Below are 26,892 nucleotides of genomic sequence, written 5' to 3' on the forward strand. Positions count from 1 at the left end.
CTTCCTTTCTTCTTATAGTCTCTGCGGCTGCCTCATTAACTCCGTTGGTATGTTACTAATTTCAAAGAAGCAGGAAGAAGTGATGGGGGGGGGGGAGTTTAAATAATAATTCACATGCCTGTCTGTTTCCCATCCCAAGTGCAGAAGGATATACCACACTGATTGCCAGACTGTGGGTCGAGCCATACCTTGGTTTGGAGATAATGAGGGTAGTAGTAAGTGTACTGGGGGTACATTTGTGGCTGATCCAGGCGTTTGCCCATGTAGCTGGAATCTTTATCTCCGAGGCAGGGAACTGGATGACAGGGTATAGTGCCCCAGGCCGAGCTTCCTCTTAAACCACTATTCCTGACAGTCCGGATGACGGATGAGGCTTCCGAGAGTCCTCGTCTTCCACCACTCGCTAGTTCCAACACGGCAAGAATATAAAAAAGAAACACACCAAAAAAGAAAAAGAAAAAAAAAGAAAAAAAAAAAAAAAAAAAAAAACAACAGGAGATGGGGATCGGTAGGAAAAACACACACAAAAAAACCCACACACAGCTTTTCCAGATCTTGTCTGCCTTTCCCTGCTGCCGGGGTCCACTTGGGATGAGGCAGTTTGTTCTCTACCAGGCTGTCTGTAGTGATGTCAATTGCCAGCGTTTGTAAAGGGAAAAAAAAAAAAAAAATCAAAGTCCTTTCAGGGTAACTCCGAATCCTTGCAGATCAGCTTCCTGTCTCCTGTTTGTCTCTTTCCTCACCTTAAAGCAAAAGCAAATACACAGAAAGAAAGAGGAAGAAAGAAAGAGAAAGAAAGAAGAAAAAGAAAACAGAGGGGGAAAAAAGAAAGAAAACGAAAGGGGAAAAGAAAAAGGAAAAAAGAAAAAAAAAAAAAAAAACCTTGCACAGCTTAGTTGCTGCTGTCTCCCTCCCAGAGTGACATGGTGATCGGGGCTTGTCCTGTCCTTTCATTCACTTCCCCTCCTTCCAGCCGGTGGGTGGAACCGAGAGAGCCTCTCCGGGGAGCAGCATACGCTGTCCAGAAGGCTGCAGTATTTCCTCCAAGAAGAAAAAAAAAAAAAAAAAAAAAAAAAGGCTGCTTCAACCCCTGCTGCAAGCAAAGTTCCGATTCCCTCTGCTGGCTATCTCGAATAGCAGGGCGATTTTTTGCAGCGAAGCTGCCGTTCCTGGAACTGAACCGGGGAACTCGGATGCGGGTGGTGGATTCTTTCTTATCCTTCCCTCCATCTACTCCACACAGAAGAGCTGCCTTCTTTCCTGCCCGTGCCAAGTTTAAAGGTAAGCCACACGGCTAAACAAAACACCGAAGACCGCCGCCGCGGGAGGGAGGAGAGGACGGAGGGAGGAAGGGAGAGAAGGGTGGGGGCAGAAATCAAGGGAAGAGGGACTAACCTTGGCTGGTTAAAATGCAAAAAGTGTGTCCCAGACGCTTTCAAAACCTGTTAACGCGCTGGAGCCAGACGAATCCAAGACCTGGTTTAGAAACTAACGTTTTACTTCTTGGAGGACGTGGAAGATGCTAAATATTGAGGAAATTTCGAGTCAACTACCAGGACGACTGTTAACAAGCCACGCATCACAGATCACAGTGACCAACTTATCACAGCAGAAATAATCATTCTTCTCATTACAGTCAATCTGTAAATTTCAGAAGAGATGTCCCCTCAGCTTTAGGAACTTCTTTACAAATAAAAGCACTGTTTCTCTCATTGTCTCTTTATGATTATTTTGATCATGGATGCTCTAATTGCTTAATTGATATCACACACACACAAAAATAACCAAAATCATAATTACTTGACAGTAGTTCTTCCCCTCCCCCCCCCCACACACCAATAGTAAGTAATATTCTAACATGTCCATCAGCTGCTGCATTATAATACAAATTGTTTCCGAGAAAATATATTTCCTTAAAGGGTCCCTTTTCAAGGCTGGCAGGGCTAAAATTAGCCTCGCCAGCTGTGTTTTGCTGGGAGTGCTCACGCATGCCCAAAGCGTGGGCAGGCCAACACTAAGCTGCTCTCCACTTTGTCAAGTCGGCTCTGTTCTCCCGGCCCGGAGTCGCCTATTCAGACAGAAAGTTCCTGGTACAATTCCAGTGTGCTAGTCAAGAACAGAGAAGTCGGGCCCAACGCACAATATGGTGTCCATCCACAAGCAAGCCCCACCATCCCTGAGGCCACTGGCTTCCGCTCTGAGGGTCTGGTTTCTGGAAGCTGGGTGAGGGCATGCGTGTTCCTTGGAGAAAGACACGGGTGGTGAGTAAATAGTTTTTATGTCTGACGTTTGACAAGAACAACAATCGGGAGGAAGGAGAGAGGGTGGGAGGGGTAGGAGCTAGGAGCCCTGACAGCCCTGTGAATGAGGGAATGAAGTCAACTCTGCTGATGTTTACAGGGGTTACTCTGGGCCTCAGTTGTTCCATCTGGAAAATGGAAATACTGACAACTTATCTGGCTGAAGGTGGGACACGGAGTCAGGTACTAAGTAAAAATCCCACTCATTTAAAAATTCTTCAGTATCATCTTCTTGCTTGGGCAATCGAATTTTGACTCCTGGAATAGTTTTCAAGACACTTGAAACCCCAACTTTTACCTCCAGACTCAGACGGTAAACTCCGCCCCTTACTTTCTACACCCGAGTCACACCCAACTGCCTTTAAGACCGGAAGGTGCTCTCGCAGGGCCTGGGTCACTCCATCCGCCCAGAGTTCCCCAAACCCACCTGCACATCCCTTCCCCTTCAGTCCATCTTTTAGGTCTCAGCACGGCTCTCAGCCCCCTCACAGTAGCTTTCCCTGAACCCTTGCATCCCCGCTGCCCTGTATTTGCCCTAATATTGTGCTTAATCTGCGTAACTGCCTGTTAATTACATGTCCCTTCTATGATGCTCTAAAAGCATCAGGAACAAAAGGGAAGTAGGAGTTTCTATCACTCTAGTTCACCTTCCTATTGGAGTCTGGCGTAAAATGGATGCTCTGTAAATGTTTGATGAATGAGAAATCATGACCCTGATCATTCTAACACCACTCATATCCTTTTTCCAGTCCATTTCCGTACATTTCCGGGTACAGGGGTGTGGTCATACCCTGGTCAGAACAAGGCCCTTCCCTTGTAGAGTGTGTATTCTAGTGGGGAAGATAAACAAAGGAATAAATTTAGTAAATAGACAACATAAGATCGGGTGACATTTAGTGCTGCTACAAAACACAAAGCTGAGCCTGACCAGGTAGTGGCACAGTGGATAGAGCATCAGCCTGGGATGCTGAGGACCCAGGTTCAAAACTCCAAGTTTGCCAGCTTGAGCTGGGCTCAGCAGCTTGAGCGCAGGGTCACCAGTTTGAGCACGGGATCACCAGCTTGAGCACAGGGTCGCCAGCTTGAGCATGGGATCATAGACCTTACCCCAAGGTTACTGGCTTGAGCCCAAGGTCACTGACCTGAGCAAGGGGTCACTGGTCCAGCTGGAGCACCCCTACCCCAGGTCAAGGCACATGAGAAAGCACTCAATGAACAATGAAGGTGCCACAAGGGAGAATTGATGCTTCTCATCTCTCTCTCTTCATGTCTGACTGTCCCTGTCTGTCCCTTTCTCTCTCTCGCACTCACACTAAAGAAAAAACAAAACAAAACATAAAGCTAAGTAAGTAAAGAAGGTCAGACTCACAGGAATTCCACCTTAAAAAGGACAGTAAGACATGTTCTCCAAGGAGGAGCTCAGTGACTAATGGAAGAGTGTCACCCCCACCCTGGGCTCCCCCCCAAACTGCCCTGGTTCCAGTCCTGCCTCTGATGTATCACCGTGCCCCATTTGTTCCCATCCACCCAATGTCACCACCCACTTCATACAGTCACCATGAGAATTCACCAGACAAACATGTGACATGTTTATAATGCTGTGGAACATACTGGATCCGCTTAAAAACAAAAACCCGTCAGCCTGCGTCTGGGGGAAGTGCATTCCAGGCAGAGGGAACAGCAAAGACAGAGCACCTAGCAACCAGAGCGAGTCTCTGGCGTGTGCTAGGCATGGTACAAGGGCTGGAATGGAGCGAGCGGGTTGTAAACATCAGCAGTAATGCTGGAGAGGTCCCCTGGAGCCAGATGGGAAAAGCCATGGCGAGAACTTGGTATGAAAAGCGAAGTTACAGACTGTTGATAGTCAACAGTCAGGACTCTGTCCAACTATTCAGACTGTAGATCTAGACATCTTCAACCACAGAGATCGCTGTCCTCCTAAGTGACCTAATGAGGGTCCTCCCCATTCTAGACCTGAGCGGTCAGGATACTATTGTAGATTACCTCTGCAAATTTTGCCGCTCTGTACAAAGGACATCAGTATTCTTTTATTAATAAGTGATTTCTGTACTCCTTGAAGGGAAAATGATACTGTCTTATATACAAATAAAAGACAAAATAACTTCTCAGCCCACGCTGAAAGGGACATGCTGCCCACTTACACGTACGGTCCCCAGCATGTGTTGATGCTATCAGCAATTTCTACCCAAATTGCCACTTTCTGAAAGGCTGTTCTATTTTATTAGATTGCTGTTATATGTTCTGTGCATCAATTGTCATTAGCCGAAACCATTCATTGAACATTTAAAGCTTGTCTTAGATAACACAAAGATGGTTTTACCCCTTGTGAGAAGTGTAAAACCTGTGTTTTATTTATTTAAAAACAATTTTTTTTTCCCCTCAGCGATACCAGTAGCCATGGCAATTTTGGAGGAAAGATACTCATGTCAGAAATAGTTTTCATATCAGGTCTGCTCTGTTGGAGCAGCCCTGCTTTCCATTTAAATGATCAAGTTAAGGTAGGAGGTAACTAGTTTAAGGCACTCTCTAAATCAGAAGCCAGCTGTGTCCCATTTTATAACTAGCCACCAAATTTGGTACAAATTCAAGAGCAGCAAACTGCAGCAAAGGGCATGGACTCTTACAGATTCACGTGACTCACAGCCCAGGCCGGAAAGGTTCTCCTTTTAGACAAGTTTTGGCGAACAGGAATGAGGCAATGCCTCAGACACACCATCCGGATGTGGAGAAATAAAGGTGCTGAGATGAGGGTCAGCTGGGGAGAGACGCAGGCTCTTCTCCTTTGCCCCTGACCTGTGTGTGCACTCACAGAAAAACGGAGTCCTCTCTCTGGGAGATTTATCTTTTTTAATTATGAAGACTTAGTCAAAAGCAAAGGAGGAAAAAGGGATATAAGAAGAAAAAATAATTGTACTACCTTTGAAAGCACATATATTATTCTGTCTTTAAAAAGACATTCATGCCCAACCAGGCAGTAGCACAGTGGATAGAGCATTGGACTGGGATGCGGAGGAGCCAGGTTCGAGACCCCGAGGTCACCAGTTTGAATGCGGGATCATCTGGTTTGAGCCAAAGCTCACCAACTTGGACCTAAGGTCGCTGGCTTGAGCAAGGGGTTACTCAGTCTGCTGTAGCCCCACGGTCAAGGCACATATGAGAAAGCAATCAATGAACAACTAAGGTGTCACAACAAAAAACTAATAACTGATGCTTCTCATCTCTCTCCATTCCTGTCTGTCCCTATCTATCCCTCTCTCTGATTCTCTTGGTCTCTGTAAAAAAAAAAAAAAGGCATTCATGATGCCTATAATATTTTTTAATTTGGCATTTTCTGCCTTCTTTATTCAAATTTGTGAATTTCTTTTATTTTTTAATTTTTTATGTATTGATTTTAGTGAGAGAAGAAGGAAGATAGAGAAAGACAGGAGCATCAATCTGACTGGGGATTGAACAGGCAACTTCTGCACTTAGGGATATCACTAACCAACTGAGCTATCCAGACAGGTCTATGAATTCCTTATCAATATAGCAATTTCCAAATGAATATTATACATAAAAGTTGGTATTTAAAAAAAGAAAAACAAGATGGTAGATTGCAGTTTTCAATATTAAAGTAATAATATAACTTTTTTTTTCCTACAGAATACTGGCCAATCGTTTAAGAAATTACCTGAGACAAATTAGAAAAAAGAGACTAGTGACTGAACCATGTCTGGTCCAAGTTTAAATTGTAATTGAATGCAAAAATATTAATGTAAATAAAAACAATAAAAATTGGCCTTGAAAGAAAATTTCAAGCTTCAGGCTAAAATTATAATGGACTATGGTTCAAAAGCATTTATCAAGTGTAAAAGCAAGAATATTTTAAAGCAATGAACATTATTAACTTCAACAGAGTTTTATTGAGCATATACTATGTGCCTAAATAATCCAGGAGACCTAAATAAATATTCTCATCCTTGTCCTCAACTAGATTTAGCAACTCAGTATCTATCAAATATAGACCATTTATAAATAACTTTAATGTGTTTTCTCATATCTGAGTATCAATTTGTAGCAAGTTATTAAGTTATTTTCTTGAGGTTGACTCAGTTTTTTTCTGAAATGCATACTTTGTTATAATTCTAAATAATAATGAACATAAAAGAGCAGGTTTATTTTGTTTCTATTATCTTTGCATAAAATACTTAATATACTCTCACTTTCTATATACTTTACCGCTAGTCTTACCAAGATACACTTCTTCTCTTCATTGAAAGTAGGCATGGCCACATGACTTAGGACAGCCAATGAAATATGAAGCAGAAGTGACATGTGTAAAAGTGTTAAACTGTTGCTGTTTAATATCACCAATCCACCCTTCTCTGACCTGCTGATATAGAGGACTCATCTTGGAAGGCTGAACACAATTGCCTGGAATAGTCAAGTGGACCAGCAACTGTTGTCACGAGCTAGACATGAACTTTTATTGTATTATGCTGTTGCGATTTGGTCACTTCACCACAGCATCACTTAGTCTACCCTGCCTAATATGACAGAACTTGGAGTTTTAGTCTCTATTTGTTGGTTTTCTTGTTTGTGTATCCCCCACCCACTCCTCTAATATCTAAGAACAGCAATGGCAGAGAATTTAGCTATCATGTCACTGTTATATCCCCCCCAGCACTTTAAACTGTCCTCAGGTTTGTAATACACAATTTTTTAAAAGTTTGTTAAGTGAATCAATAAAATGTTCCCCTAAATCGTCTCATTTATCTATCAGTGATTAATGTGTGATACTTTCTGAATCATACATGGGGAAATAAGACGTAGAATCAAAAAGCCAACACTGTTAAATTATCTGGGAGAACTGCTCTAGTCCTGTGTGTTTAAAGGAGGGGAATGTTTTTCTGCATTGACTATTGGGAGTGAACACTGTGTGGGGGGTTGACTAAGAGAGGAAAGGAAGTGAAGGAGGAAAGGAGCTGAAACTTACATAGGAGAAGCCAGAGGAGGTGTGTATAAGTGCTTCCTTAGTTAAAACTCAAAAGCATCTGGAGATTAGGTATGATTGTTCAGACTTGACTGTTGAGGAAACAGAAAGGGGTTTTAACTACCCTATCCAAGGTCACACCCGGTTGTTTCATGGGTTGAGGGCTATCTGTGACTCGCGTCAGTATAAACCCAATCCTAGGCTTTTTCCTAAGCAGCATTTGATGGAGATTGTAAATGCTTTACACCAAAGTTGGATTTGATCATCTTTGTGTTTAAAACAGAAAACTTACAGTTCACATAAAAATCTTAAATAAATTCTGTGTTTTCACAGAAACAGATGGTGTTGAACAGACAGACAACAGGAAAGGAAGAGCATGGTCTTCCACCAAATAGCATAAACTCTGTTTGTATGACAGGCACGATGGTGAATTGCTGTGTGTCAGCGTGGCTGAGCTATAATACCCTCTCGTTTGATTGAACATTTGTCTAAATAGTGTTGTTATTCATTAGATGTGATAAACATTTAAATCGGTAGACTTTGAGTAAAGTAGCTTATTCTCCATACTGTGGGTGGGCCTTGCTTAATCAGTTCAAGGGCTGAAGAATAAAGACTGAGATCTTTCAAGAAGAAAGAAGTTCTGTCTCAGACTGCCTTTGGACTCATGACTCAACATCAAGTCTTCCCTGCATTTTTTTTTTCTAGCCCCAAAATCATATGTGCCAATTCCTTAAAAGAAATATTTCTGTGCTACTGGTTGCATTTCTTTGGAGAACCCTGATGAATATACAACAGGTTAATAAAATAAAAGGAATATGGCAGCAATGAAGGTCAGTGAAATGGGCACCCTTTAACATTCCTAACGAGTGTCTATAATGCTTTGTAATACAGCTTACCAAAATGTATAGCCTTAAAATCCGCAGTTTTGTAACCCAGTAATTTTAGTTCTAGGAATCTGAAACAGATCATTAGAAGCTTACTAATATGAAATTGGAAAAAAACCTGAATGTCCTTTGATATTTATTAAATAAACTCACTATATAATTTGATTCAACCATTAAAATGATACTTAGAAAAAGTGTAACAATTTGGGAAATGCTTAAGTTGAATAGCTAATGGAAAAACCCAGAACACAATATTGTATATGCTTTGAACAATGAGATATAAACACAGAGACAAGAGAATAGAAGAAATACATCAAAAGAGGAAGCGCAGAATAGTTTCTCTGCGATAGGGTTATTGGTGATTTTTCTTCTCTTTTTGATAAATACTACATTTTCCAGTTTGTCTCAAAATGAGCATATATTTTATTATTTAAAATAAACATTATTTTGAAATAAATTCTTTTTTTTTTTTGACAGAGACAGAGATAGAGTCAGAGAGAGGGACAGATAGGGACAGACAGATAGGAAGAGAGAGAGATGAGAAGCATCAATTCTTCATGGCAGCACCCTAGTTGTTCATCGATTGCCTTCTCACATGTTCCCTGATGGGAGGGGGGGGGCTACAGCAGACTGAGTAACCCCTTGCTCAAGCCAGAAACCTTGGGCCCAAGCTGGTGAGCTTTGCTCAAACCACATGAGCCTGTGCTCAAGCCGGCGACCTCGGGGTCTCGAACCTGGGTCCTCTGTGTCCAAGTCCAACGCTCTATCCACTGCGCCACTGCCCGGTCAGTCTTGAAATAAATTCTTAAGTCTAGCTCTAGGTATGGTTTTTATTAGTAACTGGCAGGAAATTTTGAAACACCTAGAGGTGACAATATCAAAATAAATTGTAGGTATATTTTAAGTAGCCCTTTGCTTCTTACCTGGATCAGATATTAATTTAAGAAAAGTTTAAATTTTTCTTTAATATAAATATCTAGGAGCATTAATTCTACATAAAAGATGTCAAACCTCTCATTTAAGGGCTAAAAACAAACATTCTCATTAAATAAAAGGATAACAACTATCAATGATATATCTTTGAAAGGATTAAACCTGCATAAGTACCCAAGGCTTGCTTGCTTTCTTTCTTTTTTTAGCATAAACTAATTCTGCTTCTGTACTACTAAGTTTCTCATAATTCATTAAAAAAAAAAAAAAAAAAAAAGACCATGTTGGTGCATCCCTGTTGGCTTGTTTACAGTGTGTTGTACAAACAGGGATTTTTCCCCCTTCTTTTCCACATGAGAGGAAAGGAGATAGAGAAACTTCTGCTTACACTGCAACCATGATCCACCAGGCAAACCCCCTCCGGGGCAAATGCTCTGCCCATCTGGGGCCATGCTCACAACCAAGCTATTTTTAGCACCTAAGGCAGAAGTTCCATGGGGTGATGGACTGGCACCAATCAAGCCATGGCTGTGGGAGAGAGAGAGAAAAAAAGAAGAGGGAAGAGAGGGGTGGAGAAGAAGAGGGAAGGGAATCAGGTGGTCACCTCTCCTCTGTGCCTTGACCAGGAATCGAACCTGAGACATTCACATACCAGGCCAACGCTCTACCTCTGAGCCAACTAGTCAGGGCCCAAAATAGGAATTTTTTTCCCTATTACTATGTTTTCCTGTATATTCCCATGCAAAGAATCCCACTATTTGCAGTCCACCGAGCCCATATTGTCCAAATGTAGCTATAAAATTCTATTGGCCCTTCTCACCGGCTCACCTTCTGCCATGACTTCTGCCACCAGTGAACCTCAGTTTGGAAAGCACTAATTAAAAGTCTCAATGTGGGAAAAGATGAATAGCTGCTTTGTCACATGAAAAACACATTTTTTTCTGAAAGGAATATTATCACTTCGTATTGACCGTCTGGCTTCCAGCTGCCAATAGCTTAGCAAGTTGGATCGATAGGACCAGATCTGATCAGCTGAACTGATTCTTTCCCCCTAGAAAAATCTGGACTTGCAGAAATGCAGGCTGAAAGCGACTAGTAATTAGAATTGCCAGATAAAACACAAGACACCCAATTAAATTAAAAATCTGGACAAATTTTAATATCAGTATGTCCCAAATATTGCATATAGCATGACTCATGAAATACCGAGGCCTTGCTCATAAAAGGTATTTATTGCTTGTGCGAGATTCAGATTTAGGTAGGTGTTCTGTGCTTTTATTTCCTAAATCTGGAAAGCCCGCTCCTAACCGGTGCCCATGAAACAGTTTACAGGCCTTTCCGAGGACAGAAGAATTGGTCGGATTTGAATTTAATGAGAACTAGCCATGCTTCATGTTTCCAATCCCCTTTACTCAAACCAGGGAAACCGAAGGGTCTCCAGATGAAGTCCGCCATAGGAGGCTCAGCCACAGCCGTGTTCTCACTGTGAACCCATAGACTTTTCCAGGAGCTCTGATTTTGTTATTGTAAAACTTGTTTTTATTTTTTTAGCATAAAGGAAAATTTAATCTTTTTTATAAAACTGTGATTTACCACAATAAAGTGCCTGATTAAAAAAAAAAAAGCCAGGCCCTGGCCGGTTGGCTCAGCGGTAGAGCGTTGGCCTGGCGTGCAGGGGACCCGGGTTCGATTCCCGGCCAGGGCACATAGGAGAAGCACCCATTTGCTTCTCCACCCCCTCCCCTCCTTCCTCTCTGTCTCTCTCTTCCCCTCCCGCAGCCAAGGCTCCACTGGAGCAAAGATGGCCCGGGCGCTGGGGATGGCTCCTTGGCCTCTGCCCCAGGCGCTAGAGTGGCTCTGGACGCTAGAGCAACGCCCCGGAGGGGCAGAGCATCGCCCCCTGGTGGGCAGAGCGTCGCCCCTGGTGGGTGTGCCGGGTGGATCCCGGTCGGGCGCATGCGGGAGTCTGTCTGACTGTCTCTTCCCGTTTCCAGCTTCAGAAAAATACAAAAAAAAATAAAAAAAATAAAAATTAAAAAAAAAAAAGCCAGATGCCCTCAACCCCACTCCTGATGTCAGAAACCAGACAATTGTGCAAAACACAAGAGTGAAGGAGGCCGAAGACAGCCCTGCCCGAAGTGTGGTGCACAGACCAGCGCTGCCTAGTGACTCTCACGGGCCCGGACCGGCAGGCACAGGGATCTCGGCTAAGTGCCCTGCATCCAGCAACTTTAAGTTTTGTTTGTTTGTTTTTTATTTTATTTTTTTCCTGAAGTTGGAAACGGGGAGGAAGTCAGACAGACTCCCACATGCACCCGACCGGGATCCACCCGGCACGCCCACCAGGGGGCGACGCTCTGCCCACCCGGGGAGTCGCTCTGCTGCAGCCAGAGCCACTCTAGCGCCTGAGGCAGAGGCCATAGAGCCATCCCCAGTGCCCGGGCCAACTTTGCCCCAATGAAGCCTTGGCTGCGGGAGGGGAAGAGAGAGACAGAGAGGAAGGAGTGGGGGAGGGTGGTGGAGAAGCAGATGGGCGCCTCTCCTGTGTGCCCTGGCCGGGAATCGAACCCGGGACTCCTGCACGCCAGGCTGACACTCTACCATTGAGCCAACCAGCCAGGGCCCAGCATCCAGCAACTTTATAGTAACTTCTTAGAATAATTTTATGTCTCTTGTCCCAAAATAATAAAAGTTCTGGAAGTCTGGTTTTTCTGTTTTGTTTTGTTTTGCATTTCACTCTTCTAGTAATTTCTAGTGTATGTTACAAAAACATTAGGTAGGGTTGGTTAGAAAAGCACAAAAACCAGGCTTTCGTGACGGGGAGTTTGAAAAGTCTTGATCCAGAATACATGCAATTGTATCATTTCCTTTCATTTCATTTGCACACGTCGAGTGGCGAGTAAGTTGCATGGATGTGTTTTCTCGTTGCATTGCAAAGAATAACGAAATCTGCAGGCAATGAGTAGAAATTTAACTTCCTCCGATTTACCTGTTCTTGTTTTCCTAACTTTTCTGTGTGTATTCCTTAACCTCTCTACTGTGCCGCCTTCCTGACCCCAGGGAAGACATGGAAGAGTACCAAACCCAAAGCAGGACGTAGGGGGGCTTCTTGGCTGTGAGCAGTTGACTCTGGTAAGATCAATTCCCCAGTAAGAGGCTCAGTTATCTGATGTGCAAAATGCAGGGTTGTAGCTAAGTCATTCAAGGTCCATTTCTGACTCTGAAACTTTACGTTGCCAGGACACATGTGTTGAACTAAGGCAAGACTGCATCTTGTAAGCTATCGAGATACGGGGCTGGTCCCTGACTAGGTGGTGAGGCTCACACCAGCAGCACAAAGTTGACATTCTTCAGCCAGGGTCTTTTATTTTATTTTATTATTTATTTATTTATTTGTTTATTTATTTATAAGGACAGAGAGAGAGAGTCGGAGAGAGGGATAGATATGGACAGACAGACAGGAATGGAGAAAGATGAGAAGCATCAATCATCAGTTTTTCGTTGCGATACCTTAGTAGTTCATTGATTGTTTTCTCATATGTGCCTTGACCGCAGGCCTTCAGCAGACTGAATCACCCCTTGCTCGAGCCAGTGACCTTGGGTCCAAGCTGGTGAGCTCAAGCCAGATGAGCCCGCGCTCAAGGGGGTGACCTCGAGGTTTTGAACCTGGGTCCTCCGCATCCCAGTACGACGCTATATCCACTGCGCCACCACCTGGTCAGGCTTTAGCCAGGGTCTTTATGTGACTTCCAGCCATTCCCAGCATGGGAGTACTGGGAGGTGCCAACTCCAAAAATAGCCCCACAAATAAATAATAGCCTCACAAATTATCATTTGCCTGCCAGAAATGACATTTCCCTGAAGGGCACTAAATCACGGCCATGCAGTTGGTCTGACACTTTGGCCAGTGCCTCAGACACTGTTCAGTCCCTGGTTGTCTAGATGCACCATCCATCCCACACAGCGGCTTCCAGTATGCTGAACATTTCTGCTCGTTATGCAGTCAGGAAACTTAATTATTCCTTTTCCTTTAAGGAAGTTTATGACCAAAGGTAATAGGGGGAACATAAATGCTCTGTTTACCGAGACTCGTAAATGCTAAGAACACAGACAAATAATTGTCACTTGGAGATTTGTTCTTGCGGTGGAGAATCTTCGTTTTTAGCAATTTAACTACTAAAAGTTTACCCACCTCGAGGAGAATTATTTAGGAGGAAATAAAACTTAGCGCTTATTTCATTCCCTGCCCTGCCAACGTGCACCGTTTTTGGAAAACCAGATTTCACATAAAATATGCAGAATGTAGCTTTTAATATAGGGCTAGTAAAAGTAAGAAGTAACAAGGACAAGCCAAACCTCCAAATAATGATGCCAAGTTTCTAACATTCGCGGAGCTGGAGATCAACATGAACTAATATGTTTTCTGCTTTCCTCTGTGAGAGAGAAACTTTGTTACTTCCAAATGACCAAGAAAGGGAAAAAAAAAAAGAAAAAAAAAATGGTTCTGGGCACTTAGTAAAAAAAAAAAAAAAAATGTATGCTCAGGACAGAATTTACCAATTTTACTCGAACACTCATAATTCTTGAGCATTAAGAATGGTGTCCAGCCTGACCTGTGATGGTGCAGTAGGTAAAGCGTTGACATGGAATGCTGAGGTTGCTGGTTTGAAACCCCAAACATGCCTGGTCAAGGCACATATGGGAGTTGATATTTCCTGCTCCTCCCCCATTTCTCTCTCTCTTCCTCCCTCCCTTTTCTAAAATGAATAAATAAAAATCTAAAAAAAAAAAAGCCTGACCTGTGGTGGCGCAGTGGATAAAGCGTGGACCTGGAATGCTGAGGTCGCCGGTTCAAATCCCTGGGCTTGCCTGGTCAAGGCACATATGGGTGTTGATGCTTCCTGTTCTCTCTCTATCTCTCCCTCTCTCTCTCCCCCTCTCTCTCTAATAAAAATGAATAAATAAATAAATAATCTAAAAAAAAAGTGAGCAAACTAAAAAAATACATTAAAAAAAAAAAAGAACGGTGTCCATTTCTGGCTAGGGTTAGGGTGCGCCATTGGTCAGGGTGAGCTCATCTTAGGGGCGTTTGTGGGGTGGTTTGGCACTGCAGTGTGGAGAGGGAGACCAGGGTGAAGCCCCTGGGATATTGGGACTCCTGGTCTCTTATTGTACGTGCCACAGTGACAAGTCACTAATGACATCGTATGTGGGGGGCAGGGAGGGAGACAGAAATCCTGCAAGTAATTCAGCGTGTTGGTGGCTGCCTGTGGCTTTTTCCCTCCCACAGTGGAAAGCTACATTAAATGTGACAGTTAACCTTGTCACACTCTCCTCCAGCCATGGCCGTTCTCTCAGGTTCCCCCACATGCTTCCTTGGCCAGCAAAGAGAGTTAACGGTGACCATTCCACCAAAGGGAAAAAGAATTAATTCTGAATAAGACTCGTAACCGGCTCATACTTTTTCCTTTCATTCTACAACCAGCGGGGAAGGGAAGTGAGTTTTTTAGGCATGGCACCATACATTAAACAGCCCCTCGCAAGGAAAGCACAGGGAAGAGGCCCTGATCCCCTGCTTTGGAGGGCGGCACGAAGGAACTGAGGGGGTATCAGCCTATCTCTGAAAAGCAGCAGTTGGAAAAGGAAAGACCTCTTAGCCTGAAGATGCCTCTTGCTGTTCCTCCCTCAGCTGGAAACACTAAGTTCTTGGTCCATAAGAGAGAGCAAATTATTGAGAGAAACCGAAAGAAGTCAGTCTGTTTGTCAGTGTGATAGACTCCCATCAAACCCTGATCGGGTGTGAGATACCTCACTCTTCATTTCTCTCTGACCAGGGCTGCGAAGGTCTTGTGCCAATGTCTGGGTTCCTACTGGCCTGGAGACAAAGGTTCTTCTATTCCCTCCGAGGAGAGAGGAGCACATGTTACCAGGGACGGGGGACCCAGGCAGGAGACCGCTGTGCTAAAATTTTCTTGTGGGTGCCATGTGCCATATCCCACAGTAGCTCTAAAAGGCCACTGTCCAGCCCTAGCTTATTTGTTTTTGCTGCAAACTTTAAAAATTAGTTCTTTCTGGGTAAACAAAAAAAAGAAACAAAGAAGCAAAGAAAAAAGAAAGAAAGAAAGAAAGAAAACACTGTGTCAAGGCCCCTAGAAAAACTGCAGGGCATTGTCCGCAAGTGTGTGGACAATGAGAGGGTCTATCTATTATGACCAGGGATAAATGTATCAGATTCAATATGTTTCGTTTGGCCAATCTCTTTGTGCCAGTTCCTGGATAACCAAGTGTCCATTATCCAATGTCTTTGCTAATAGGAGACGATGCAGAAACCCGTAAGCTCCCCATCCATACGCATTTCTTTCCTCCAAGAACAGGAAAGGACTGTACTTCTCAAGGCCTTGATGTTATTTCTCCTCCACAGAAGGAGTGTGATTTTTATACCAGGTACGGTTTCCCTTTAGTATTTTGTAAGTGTCTGCCTTTGAAATGACTCCTAGAAGGAAGATCCTGACCACTTGCCCTTGTTAAATATCCGGTGATCCTTTTCCCCAACAGATGGGAAGGGCCTCCTGATATGCCCCTGGCCTAATTTCAATTTGGGTAATTGCATTCTGTCGACTTGAAATTTCCCCACCAGTTTCATCTGCTTGGGATCCGCTGCCTCGCTCTCAGTCCCGAACTGCCTGGCGTGCGTTGGAGGCTAGGGAACAGCTGGTGCATTCCAGCCCAGAAGTGGATGCGTTTCAGCAGCAGGTGCAAAGGTTTTCTTTGGCCGAATACACACTCTAAGCTAGAAATGAGCTTCATGGACACTTTTTATTTTTTCAATGAACCTAAGTAACTACCAGGGACCCAAAAATATAGAAGTATCCAAGCGTTAATGGGAACTAGGAGGAAAATAAATACACTATCATTAAAACCCATGTATTGTGTGATCATTTTGTGCTCTGGGAATCGTATCAAGCTTCCAGATTTGAATTTTGACAATAAGGAAAGATAATTCACATAGAGCCGACAACCATTTCTCTTCAGAACGAACTTTATACACATACACACATACATACATGTATATACATATGTGAATGTATATACATGTATGTATGTGTGTGTGTGTACCCTCAGGAAAGTCTTCCTCAGTCTGGAATAAAAACAATTTCCCCCATGAAACCACAGTAGGCATCTTCTATATGGCTCATTTGAGTAACACTTTTCTTTGTAATGAGCTTATCTCCTGCCCTCTACGGAAATCTTAGAAGGCATCCTACCATTTCGGTTTCCCTCTAGTGCACCTAGAACATAATAGGTACTCCATGAAGAAATTAAAATACATAGCCCAAACCTAATTAGTGTTAAGCTCTGACCCCCAAAAGGCTATTTATATGGACTGCAAGTGAAGGTACCATTTTCTTGGATACACACGTCGGGACAAAACCCCAGCAACTTTGGTGGCCTGTGCCACCTCTCCCTTGGCCACCTCAACCTAAGGGAACGGTACGCGTAAGCACAGCTTCACCCTGCATAGGTTACCCCTTCTCCTGCCAACACCCCAGTCCCAGCAGCCAGAGGGGGCTTCAGGAGCCGCAGGCCCTCAGTGTAAGTGAAGCCTGGGGCGGACACGGGGGCTGCTCCAAGGCAGGAGGAAACCAGCAGGAGGACTGGAGCTGGGAAGTACATGCTCCCAACTTCCGGCAGACAACTCCGGAAGTACTCTGGACCTTCTCCGGATGTCTCGGTGACCCTGAACCCCACGGGACCAACTTCAGTGTTTTTACTTTTTCTGCCAACATTTTAGCCCTGACCTTGAGAACACACCATTCTGCTGGACTTTCCGAACTTCCACGTTCCCTACTCCCTCACCCCTGCTTTAGACAGTCACAGCCCACACAGGCCACCTGCAACCAAGCCTTTGCCTGAGGCTCTGAATTTGGGAGAACCCAAATTCTGACAACACTGACAGTCACACTAGCAACCTCTCCACATGTAAACATAGAGGTGTTCAGCCACCATTCATTTTATTTTCCTATCATAAGACAGATAAGCAATTCATCAAGAGTGTCCGTGTGTGTGTGTGTGTGTGTGTGTGTGTGTATGTGTGTGTGTGTGTGTGTGTGTGTATTATGCTGAGTGATTACTCATGTTACCAAGTAGAGGGCAGAGCTAAGACTGTGCCTTGATGTGTATGTTCTGAAATACCATTTTAGCTCTAAATATTCTATTCTACCAGTGACTCAGGAGTCATTCCTAGCATTTCAGAACTAGTAGAAAAGTCCAGAGTCTGCCTTATTTGAGCCTCTGCAGGTCACCATAAATTAGCTTAAAAGTTCCCAAGCATCTGTATGATGCAAGCTGACTTGAATTCTAATTTGTATTAGGCAGCAATCTGGGTGATGCCATCGGCATGCTTAAGTCTCAAGTTGCCTTGGCCGATGGATGTAAAAAGATGTTTATGCAGTAGGGCCTGTCCCTGGCACCTTGCTTGGTGTACATCATCAATGGGTATTGCCCTCAATAAGAGGAAGGCTAGAGATGATCAGTTCATGAAATCAAGTTCGAGAAATCGAGGGCAGGATGCCACAGAAGGAGGTCAGGCCACCCTTGATTTGACAGTCTCCTCCTCACTGCGGGTGCTCCTGTTGGCCACGTGAGACAGAAATGCACTCAACAAGTGGATGCCAGAGGCTTTTCCCTAGTCCTTTCTGGTGCTTAGATCTCTAACTTCCATAAGATATTCAAGCTGAGGCCAGGGGCTGACATAGCAGCTGGACTGGGGCAAAGGCAGACTGAGGGCCAGGCTTTGGTTGGAAAGGAAGCCAATGCTTTAAGGGTTGTATTAGGGAACACCCAGGAGGTACCTGGCTCATCTTTTTTAGATTTTGGTCAAATAAATAATATGTGTAAGACTGTGAAAGCCCTATGTTTTCACTGTGAAATGTTGAAGTGCAAAATCATATGAAAACAAAAAATTTACACATGTGATCCCATCTGATCCTTTCACCCAGAGTGAACTGCTCTTAATACTTAGTCCATTTGCTTATTTTTTCCTATGAGTATATGAATATTTCTTTCGTACTCTCTCTGTCCATTATATTTAAGATGTGAATGAAATCTTTACTGATTTTTTGTGTACTTTCTTCTGAAAACACATTGTGATCATTTTATTTTTTAATATTTATTTTATTGATTTTAGAGAGAGGAAAGGAAAGAGCGAGAGAGACACAAGAACATTGATCTGTTTCCATATGTGTTCTGCCTGGAGATCGAACTGGCAACCTCTGTGCTTTGGGGCGATGCTCTAACCAGCTGAGCTATCTGGCAAAGGTGTGACCATTTTCTTTGAAAATGCTATTGAATGAGAACATAATATATAAAGACAATATTTTATGATTCCCTATTGCTATACTATGCATAGGTAGTTTCTTATGTGTATTATTACAAATATAAGTATAACATATATAATATATATATCACATATGTTATATATAACACATTATATATACATTATATATAACACATTATATATAACATTACATATATATATAACATTACCCATATTATATGTAATGAGTCTTGGGGTGTCTCCTCTTTTTTTGGTGTGGAATCTGAAACTCGTTTCTATAACAAGAGGCAATACCCATCAGCAAATTAGGTCAGGGCTAATCACTTAATCATAGCCAGCCATTCTCAGTGTGCTGATCTCTGCCCTCATGGTCACAAATGGCTGCAGCATCTTCACCCACCAACATCTGGAGATAGCTACCATTTCCTCCTTCCTCTTTGAAAAACATAGGAAACCTTTACAGGAAGCTCCTGCCCCTATTAGCCTTCTCCTCAAGCTTCACTGGACAGAGTTGTTCCCAAAAACTTTCCTAAGCCATTCACTGATGAAAGAAATGGAACTGGCATGATGGTCTGAGACTTCTCAAGACATAGCACCCTTTTGAGTCTGGGGAAATATCATATTCTCAGAGCAACTGGCCACATAGCCTGAAGATTGGAGCATGTTCCATAGACCAAAATCAGAGCCTTCCAGGAAAGAAAGGGAAGATTAAAGCAGCAATAATTTTGGCAAAACCCCCCACAATGTTTACATTTCAACATATATATCTTATTCTAAAATAGGACTTGCCTAGAGGAAAGGAGGCTAAAGAAGGAAAATATTGACTCATTTGGACTCATATGATTACCAAGGGTTAAGTCGGTACAAATTGTCCTTGTACAAAAGATCTTTGCACAAGAATAGGTCCCACTAAACTTCTGCTGTGATCCAATATCAAATACACTTGTTTTTTAACCCTCTCACCTACATTATTATATTCTTTTCCCTAATAACATTAGTCTTTCCTTCTTAATTTACCACAGAGACATTTTCTCATCAAATTTTCACTTGTTATCTGTGAACTTCCAAGAAGATAACTAAAAATTAACATTACCATGAGAATGAGTTTAAGATCTTGCCCCTCCTTGTCTTAGATAGCATATTTCCAACTAATATCTAAGGATGTAGAATATCCTTATGTCATGAGATATGTTACATTAAGTGCAAATGCACACATTAGAAGATGCTAGAGGATTACAACCTCAAAATATTTGCTGCACATAGAACATAAAACCATACAAAAGTACTAGATAAATATATTACATTTGGTAACTGTACCAAAGAACTATATTATCTTTATTCTTCTTTCTATTTTACATGTTATAGGAAAGTAAATTTCATTGACGCTTGATTCCAAATGTATACAAAATCAAAACATTATCTGCCACCATTACCATACCGGTCTGAGCCACAATCATTTTTACCTAACTTACTGCATTAACCTCCTCATAGGTCTATCTCCTGCCTTCCACTTTTTACCCACCTTATACCTCATAGTCTATTTTCTACAGAGAAACTAAAGTAGTTTAAAAATGTAAGTCAGATTCCTTCCACTCAAAGCTCTCCAGTGCCACCTCCATTTCACACTCATTTCATAAGACTCTCTATTGCTTTGCTGGCTCCATCTCTCACTACTGTCCTTGTATCCACTTTGGTTCAATCATATTGGCCTTATTTTTAGTCCTCAGACTTGCCAAACATTCTCTTTACTTTGCACAGGCTGTTCCTGCTACCTAGAACACCTTTCCTTTAAAGTCGGCATCCTCAAGTCTTTGCTGGCACCTTCTCAAGCAACCAGACATTGCCCCAAAATATCCTCCGCTTTCCTCCCCTATCACCAAGATTTTCCAACTCTCTTTCTGAGGGTCATGTGGCACAGCTGCAAGGATTGAGAGTACCATAAAATAGAATGTGGGAGGTTCCAAGATGGCCACAGAGTAGGCAGATGCTCCAACTCCCACTTCCCAGAACCAAGGTGGATTACAACTTAAATCTGAGAATACTCATCACGAAAGACAAACTTTGAACTAAACTAAGAGGATTCTACAGCCAAGGACCACCAAAGAACCCACAATGAGACTGGTAGGAAAGGTGGAGATGCGGAAAGGGCTGCCCCGCTCCCGGGAGCAAGTGGTGGCCAGGAGGGACTCTCACAATGGGGAGGGCTGTCCAGTGAGTTGTAGGTCCTTATCCCCAAGACCAGAATCCCAGCCTAGAGCCTAGGAGCCTGGAAGGGGATTACAGACTATATTTGGCCAAGAAAAAAGCCTAGACACAGTTTGAGAGAAGGAAGCATGAATCTCAGACCCAGGCTCTATATTAAAAAAGACTACATGGACAGCCGAACTCACAGCCATTTTCCCAGAGCCCCAGGAGGACACCCTAACTCCTGGGCTGAGTCACTCCCCAAATTTAAAGTGAAGATTTTTACTGGAAATGGCATCACCAGCAAAGGAAAGAAAGTGCCCCATCCACCAGAGTCTCCCCTACCCTAGCTAGAATAAAGGCACTTAGAGACAGGCATCATGTTAAGGACACAAATAGAGAGTGTAGAGGTCTAAGCTACACCACCACCTGCACTGCTGAGTGCTCGCCCAGGGCAGGAAAGCAGAAGTTACAGCTAGCATGCACGCACAAGCCAGCAGGCAGAGCCGGGAACCACTGCTGCTACTGCAGAGGTCTGGGCTCACACACAGTCCTGCTCGCTGAGTGGGCCTGCCCTTGGTAGGGGCCCAAGCATTAGTGGAGGGGGTACACGTGGGCACGGGCAAGCCACCGCAGCCACTGCGGGGATCTGGGCCAGTGCACAAACCTGCCCAGGTGGGGCGTGCCCTCGGTGGTGATCCAAGTGGGTGCGTGCCACCCCTCTGAGGCAGGTACTGAGGTCTGAGCCGAGGCACAGACCTCTGGCAATGAGACAGCCCCGGAAGTAGTCCGAGGGGGCATGTGTGGCTTCACACATGGGGGTGAAAGCCAGGGCAGATGCCCAAGCCCATGAGCAAATGTGCCCATGGTGCAGACCAGCTCTCAGAGGCAGCAGAGGCTGGGGTGGCCATGGAAGCAGTCCAAACGGGTGCATGTGCACACACAAGCCTGACCAGGGTAGCAGTGGCCACAGAGGCTGGCTGGTGTCAGCAGTACATGAGCCCAAAAGCCCCAGGCAGCAACTGTGGCTGTGGCCTGGTAGACAGATCACCCAACAGTAGCACAAGGGCCACAGCTACTGGACCCCTGTGACTATGCCCTACTGAAAAAAAAACCAAAAACATAAATAAAAATTCTGAATAGAAGGACACCTGACGCTAAGGAGTAGGCCACATCTAATACCATACCTAATCACTGAATTATAGTACTGACCCCAACAAGTAGCCAGCAATAAGAGGCAACAGAAAGCATATTTTAGGAAAACTTGAACTTTTAAAGGAACTTATCCCAGGCCAAGAGTAGATAAAGCAAGCCTAGGAATGCAGCTGATATTTACAACAGCACCTGGACACAGCAGAGGCAACCACAAGATCTGGATAATGTGTAGCTACCAAAAGTTGGATAAGAACCAGTCATAGGCAGTGGTTCCCACTGATCTGCACCAGGCCCCAGCCAGGGAGGTCCAGGGCAGGCACCTTCAGTGGCCAGATATGGAAAGCACCAGTTCAGGAACTAACAACTCTTGTTAGAGTGGAAGCTTAATGAAGGGCTCCTCACACCAGACTCAGCTAAGACATAGAAAACTGACACAAAACAGCAAAAGGAACAGTGATAGCAGATAAGTAGCACACAGCAGATTACAAACAACAGCTGATGCTAACCCAAGAAGACCTAGAAATAGCACAACTGAAAATTGGAGGCAGACAACACCAACCCTAGACTTAGCCAGCTCTACAAACAACATACCCAAATGAGGGGGGTATACATAGTCAAAATTGGAAGACAGAGAAGTGCAATCCAAATGAATCAACAAGAGGAAACCCTGGAAAATGAACTGAGTGAGATGGAAATAAGCAAACTACCAGATGCAGAGTTTAAAATAATGATTATTAGAATGCTGGAAGATCTTAGAACAACAATAGATGGACACAATGAGCACACAAATAAAGAGATAACAAGCATCAATAAGAACACTGAAATAATAAAGAAGAACCAGTCAGAAGTGACAAATACAATAACATAAATGAAGAATATAATAAAAGCAATTAAAAACAGGCAAGATGAAGCAGAGGATTGAATCAGCAATTTAGAAAACAAGATAAACAAAAACATGGAAGCAGAGCAGCAAAAAGAAAACAGGCTGAAAAAGTCTGAGGAAACTCTAAAGAGTGCTGTGATAACCTAAAGAGAAACAACATATGCATCACAGGGGTTCCTAAAGAAGAAGAGAAAGAACAAGGGTTAGAGACCTTGTTCAATCAAATGATAGCTAAAAACTTACCTAAATTGATGCAGGAAAGTTCACACAAGTTCAAGAAACACAGAGAATTCCATTAAAGAAAAACCCAAAGAAATCTACACCAGGACACACCATAATTAAAATACCAAAGCTAAGAGATAAAGAGGAAATATTAAAAACTACTAGAGAAAAAAAGGCTATCACCTACAAAGGAGCCTCCATAAAGATGAAATACAACTTCTCAACAGAAACACATGAGGCCGGAAGGCAATGGCAATAAATATTCAAAGTAATGCAGAACAAGAGCCTACAACCAAGACTACTTTATCCAGCAAGGCTATTGTTTAAAATTGAAGGAGAAATAAAAAGCTTCCCAGTCCAAGGAATTCATTACAACCAAATCAATGCTGTGAGAAATGTTAAGGAGCCTGTTGTTAACAGAACAAAGGGGGAAAAGAATATAGTAAAAGAGAAATATAGCTTTAAAGACTAGAATGGCAATAAACAACTACATATCAATAATAACCTTAAATGTAAATGAATTAAGTGGTCCAATCAAAAGACATAGGGTAGCTGCGTGGATAAGAAAACAGGACCCATATATATGCTGTCTACAAGAGACACACCTCAAAACAAAAGATACACATAGACTGAAGGTAAAAGGATGGAAAAAAATATTTCATGCAAATAGAAATGAAAAAAAAAGCTGAAGTAGCAATACTTATATCAGACAAAATGGATTTTTAAAAAAAGGCTATAGTAAGAGATAAAGAAGGTCACTACATAATGATAAAGGGAGCAATCCAACAGGGAAGTATAACCATTATAAATATCTATGCACCTAATATAGGAGCACCTAAGTATATAAAGCAGACTTTGATGGATATAAATGGCGAGATCAACAGCAATACTATAGGGAATTTCAATACCCCACTAACATCACTAGATAGAACCTCAAGAAAGAAAATTAACAAAGAAACAGCAGACTTAAAGGACACACTAGATCAACTCGATTTAATAGATATCTTCAGAACCTTTCACCTTAAAGCAGCAGAATATACATTCTTTTCAAGTGCTCATGGTACATTCTCTAAGATAGACCACATGTTATGGCACAAAAGCGTCTCAACAAATTTAAGAAGATTGAAATCATATCAAGCATTTTCTCTGATCACAATAGCATGAAGCTAGAAATCAACTACAATAGAAAAACTGAAAAATACTCAAACACTTGGAAACTAGAGTGTGTCCGTAAAGTCATGGTGTACTTTTGACCGGTCACAGGAAAGCAACAAAAGATGATAAAAATGTGAAATCTACACCAAATAAAAGGAAAACTCTCCCAGTTTTATACCTATTAAGTGCAGTTTGATGTGGGCTCACGCACAGATTATTTAGGGCTTCTTAGGTAGCTATCCCGTATAGCCTCTACAGACTCGTCACTGACTGATGGCCTACCAGAACAGGGTTTCTCCACCAAACTGCTGATTTCCTTCAACTGCTTATCCCACCGAGTAATGTTATTCCTATGTGGTGGCACTTTGTTATAAATGCACCGATATTCACATTACATTTTGGTCATGGATTCAAATTTAGCGAGCCACAGAACACACTGAACTTTCCTCTGTACCATCCACATCTCGACTGGCATGGCCGTGGGCTGCTCCTCTGTATACACGGTGTTACGTCATCATCTGTGCATATGCACATGCTGCCACATCATCCTACAGAACTGGGAGAGTTTTCCTTTTATTTGGTACAGATTTCACATTTCTATGGTCTTTTGTTGCTTTCCTGTGACCGGTCAAAAGTGCACCATGACTTTACGGACACACTGAAAATAGCATGTTATTAAATAATAAATGGGTTAACAATGAGATCAAAGAAGAAATAAAAAAATTCCTAGAAACAAATGATAATGAGCATACAACAACTCAAAATTTATGGAATACAGCAATAGAAGTCCTAAGAGGGAGGTTCATATCACTGCAGGCATACCTTAAGAAGCTAGAAAAAGCTCAAATAAACAACTTAACCCTGCATCTAAAAGAACTAGAAAAAGAATAGCAAGTAAAGCCCAGAGGTAGAAGGAAGGAAATAATAAAGATCAGAGCAGAAATAAATGACATAGAGGCTAAAGAAACAATACAGAGGATCAATAAAACTAGGAGCTGGTTCTTTGAAAGGGTAAACAAGATTGAAGAACCTTTGACCAGACTCACCAAGAAAAAAAGAGACAGGACCCAAATAAATAAAATTAGAAATGAGAGTGGAGAAATAACAACTGACACAACAGAAATACAAGATATTGTAAGAAAATACTACAAAAAACTATATGCCAAGAAATTAGACAACCTTCAGGCGTCCCCAAACTACGGCCCATGGGCCACTTGCAGCCCCCTGAGGCCATTCATTCAACCCTGCCACACTTCTGGAAGGGGCACCTCTTTCATTGGTGGTCAGTGCTCCTCTCACTGTATGTGGCAGCCCTTCAACGGTCTGAGGGACAGTGAACTGGCCCCCTATGTAAAAAGTTTGGGGACCCCTGATAGGTAAAATGGACAAATTCCTTGAAACATACAATCTTTCAAAAATCAATCTGGAAGAATCAGAAAACCTAAACAGACTGCTTACAACACATGAGATTAAAAACAGTTATTATAAAAACTCCCAACAAACAAAAGCCCTGGGCCCGATGGCTTCACTGGTGAATTCTACCAAATAGTCAAAGAAGAACTAACTCCTATCCTTTTCAAGCTATTTCAAAAAATTCAAGAGGAAGGAAGACTTCCAAGCTCCTTTTATGAGGCGAGCATAATTCTGATTCCAAAACCAGGCAAGACAACACAAAGAAAGAAAATTATAGGCCTATATCCTTGATGAATTTAGATTCTAAAATTCTCAAAAAAATATTAGAAACTGAATCCAGCAACATATGAAAAAAAATCATACATCATGATCAAGTGGGATTTATTCTGGGGAAGCAAGGATGGTACAGTATTCATAAATCAATCAATGTGATTCATCACATAAACAAAAGGAAGGAGAAAAACACATGAAAATTTCAATAGATGCAGAAAAAGCATTTGATAAAATCCAGCACCCATTCATGATCAAAACTCTCAGCAAAGTGGGAATACAGGAAACATACCTCAACATGATAAAGGCCATCTATGACAAACCCACAGCCAACATTATACTCAATGGGCAAAAATTAAGAGCAATCACCTTAATATCAGGACCAAGGCAGGGGTGCCCCCTTTCACCACTCTTATTCAACATAGTTCTGGAAGTCCTAGCCACAGCAATCAGACAGGAAGAAGAAATAAAAGGCATCCAAATTGGAAAAGAAGCAAAACTATCATTATTTGCAGATGATATGATACTGTATATAGAAATCCCTAAAATCTCAGTCAAAAAAACTACTGGACCTGATAAATGAATTCAACAAGGGGGTATAGTATAAAATTAACACAAAGAAATCAGAGGAATTTTATACAGCAACAATGAACTATCAGAAAGAGAAATTAAGGAAACAATCCCCTTCACTACTGCAACAAGAAAAATAAAGTAACTATCAGTAAATTTAACCAAGGAAGTTAAAGACTTGTACTTGGAAAATTATAAAACATTGATAAAAGAAATTAAGGAAGATACAAACAAGTGGAAGCACATACTGTGCTCATGAATAGGAAGAATAAATATCATTAAAATATCTATACTACCCAAAACAATTTATAAATTCAATGCAATACCAATCAAAATACCAATGACATACTTCAAAGATATAGAACACGTATTCCAAAAATTTATATGGAACCAAAAAAGAACATGAATAGCCTCAGCAATCTTGAAAAAGAAGAATAAAGCGGGAGGTATCACACTTCCTGATATCAAGTTATACTAGAAGGCCATTGTACTCAAAACAGCCTGGTACTGGCATAAGAACAGGCATATAGATCAATGGAACAGAATGGAGAACCCAGAAATAAACCCACACCTTTATGGACAATTGACATTTGACA

At 42.4% G+C, this 26,892-nt stretch overlaps 1 protein-coding gene across 4 annotated transcripts in view; it reads right to left on the reverse strand.

Annotated features, from left to right (window-relative positions):
• RBMS3 (RNA binding motif single stranded interacting protein 3) overlaps positions 1-26,892 on the reverse strand; it is a 1,408,740-nt gene that overhangs the window by 699,603 nt on the left and 682,245 nt on the right. For 2 of the 4 annotated variants that reach the window (XM_066351338.1, XM_066351337.1), the window contains exon 1: positions 189-890. The exons of 1 other annotated variant lie outside the window; for it this stretch is intronic. In XM_066351338.1, the coding sequence (XP_066207435.1) occupies positions 189-263 (75 nt within the window). In that variant the 5' untranslated portion in view covers positions 264-890. Of the gene's footprint in view, positions 1-188; positions 891-26,892 lie in introns of those variants that run through there. One more of the 4 variants, XM_066351339.1, reaches the window with a different exon arrangement.

Source organism: Saccopteryx leptura, chromosome 10 (assembly GCF_036850995.1).
Source record: "Saccopteryx leptura isolate mSacLep1 chromosome 10, mSacLep1_pri_phased_curated, whole genome shotgun sequence".
NCBI lineage: Eukaryota > Metazoa > Chordata > Mammalia > Chiroptera > Emballonuridae > Saccopteryx > Saccopteryx leptura.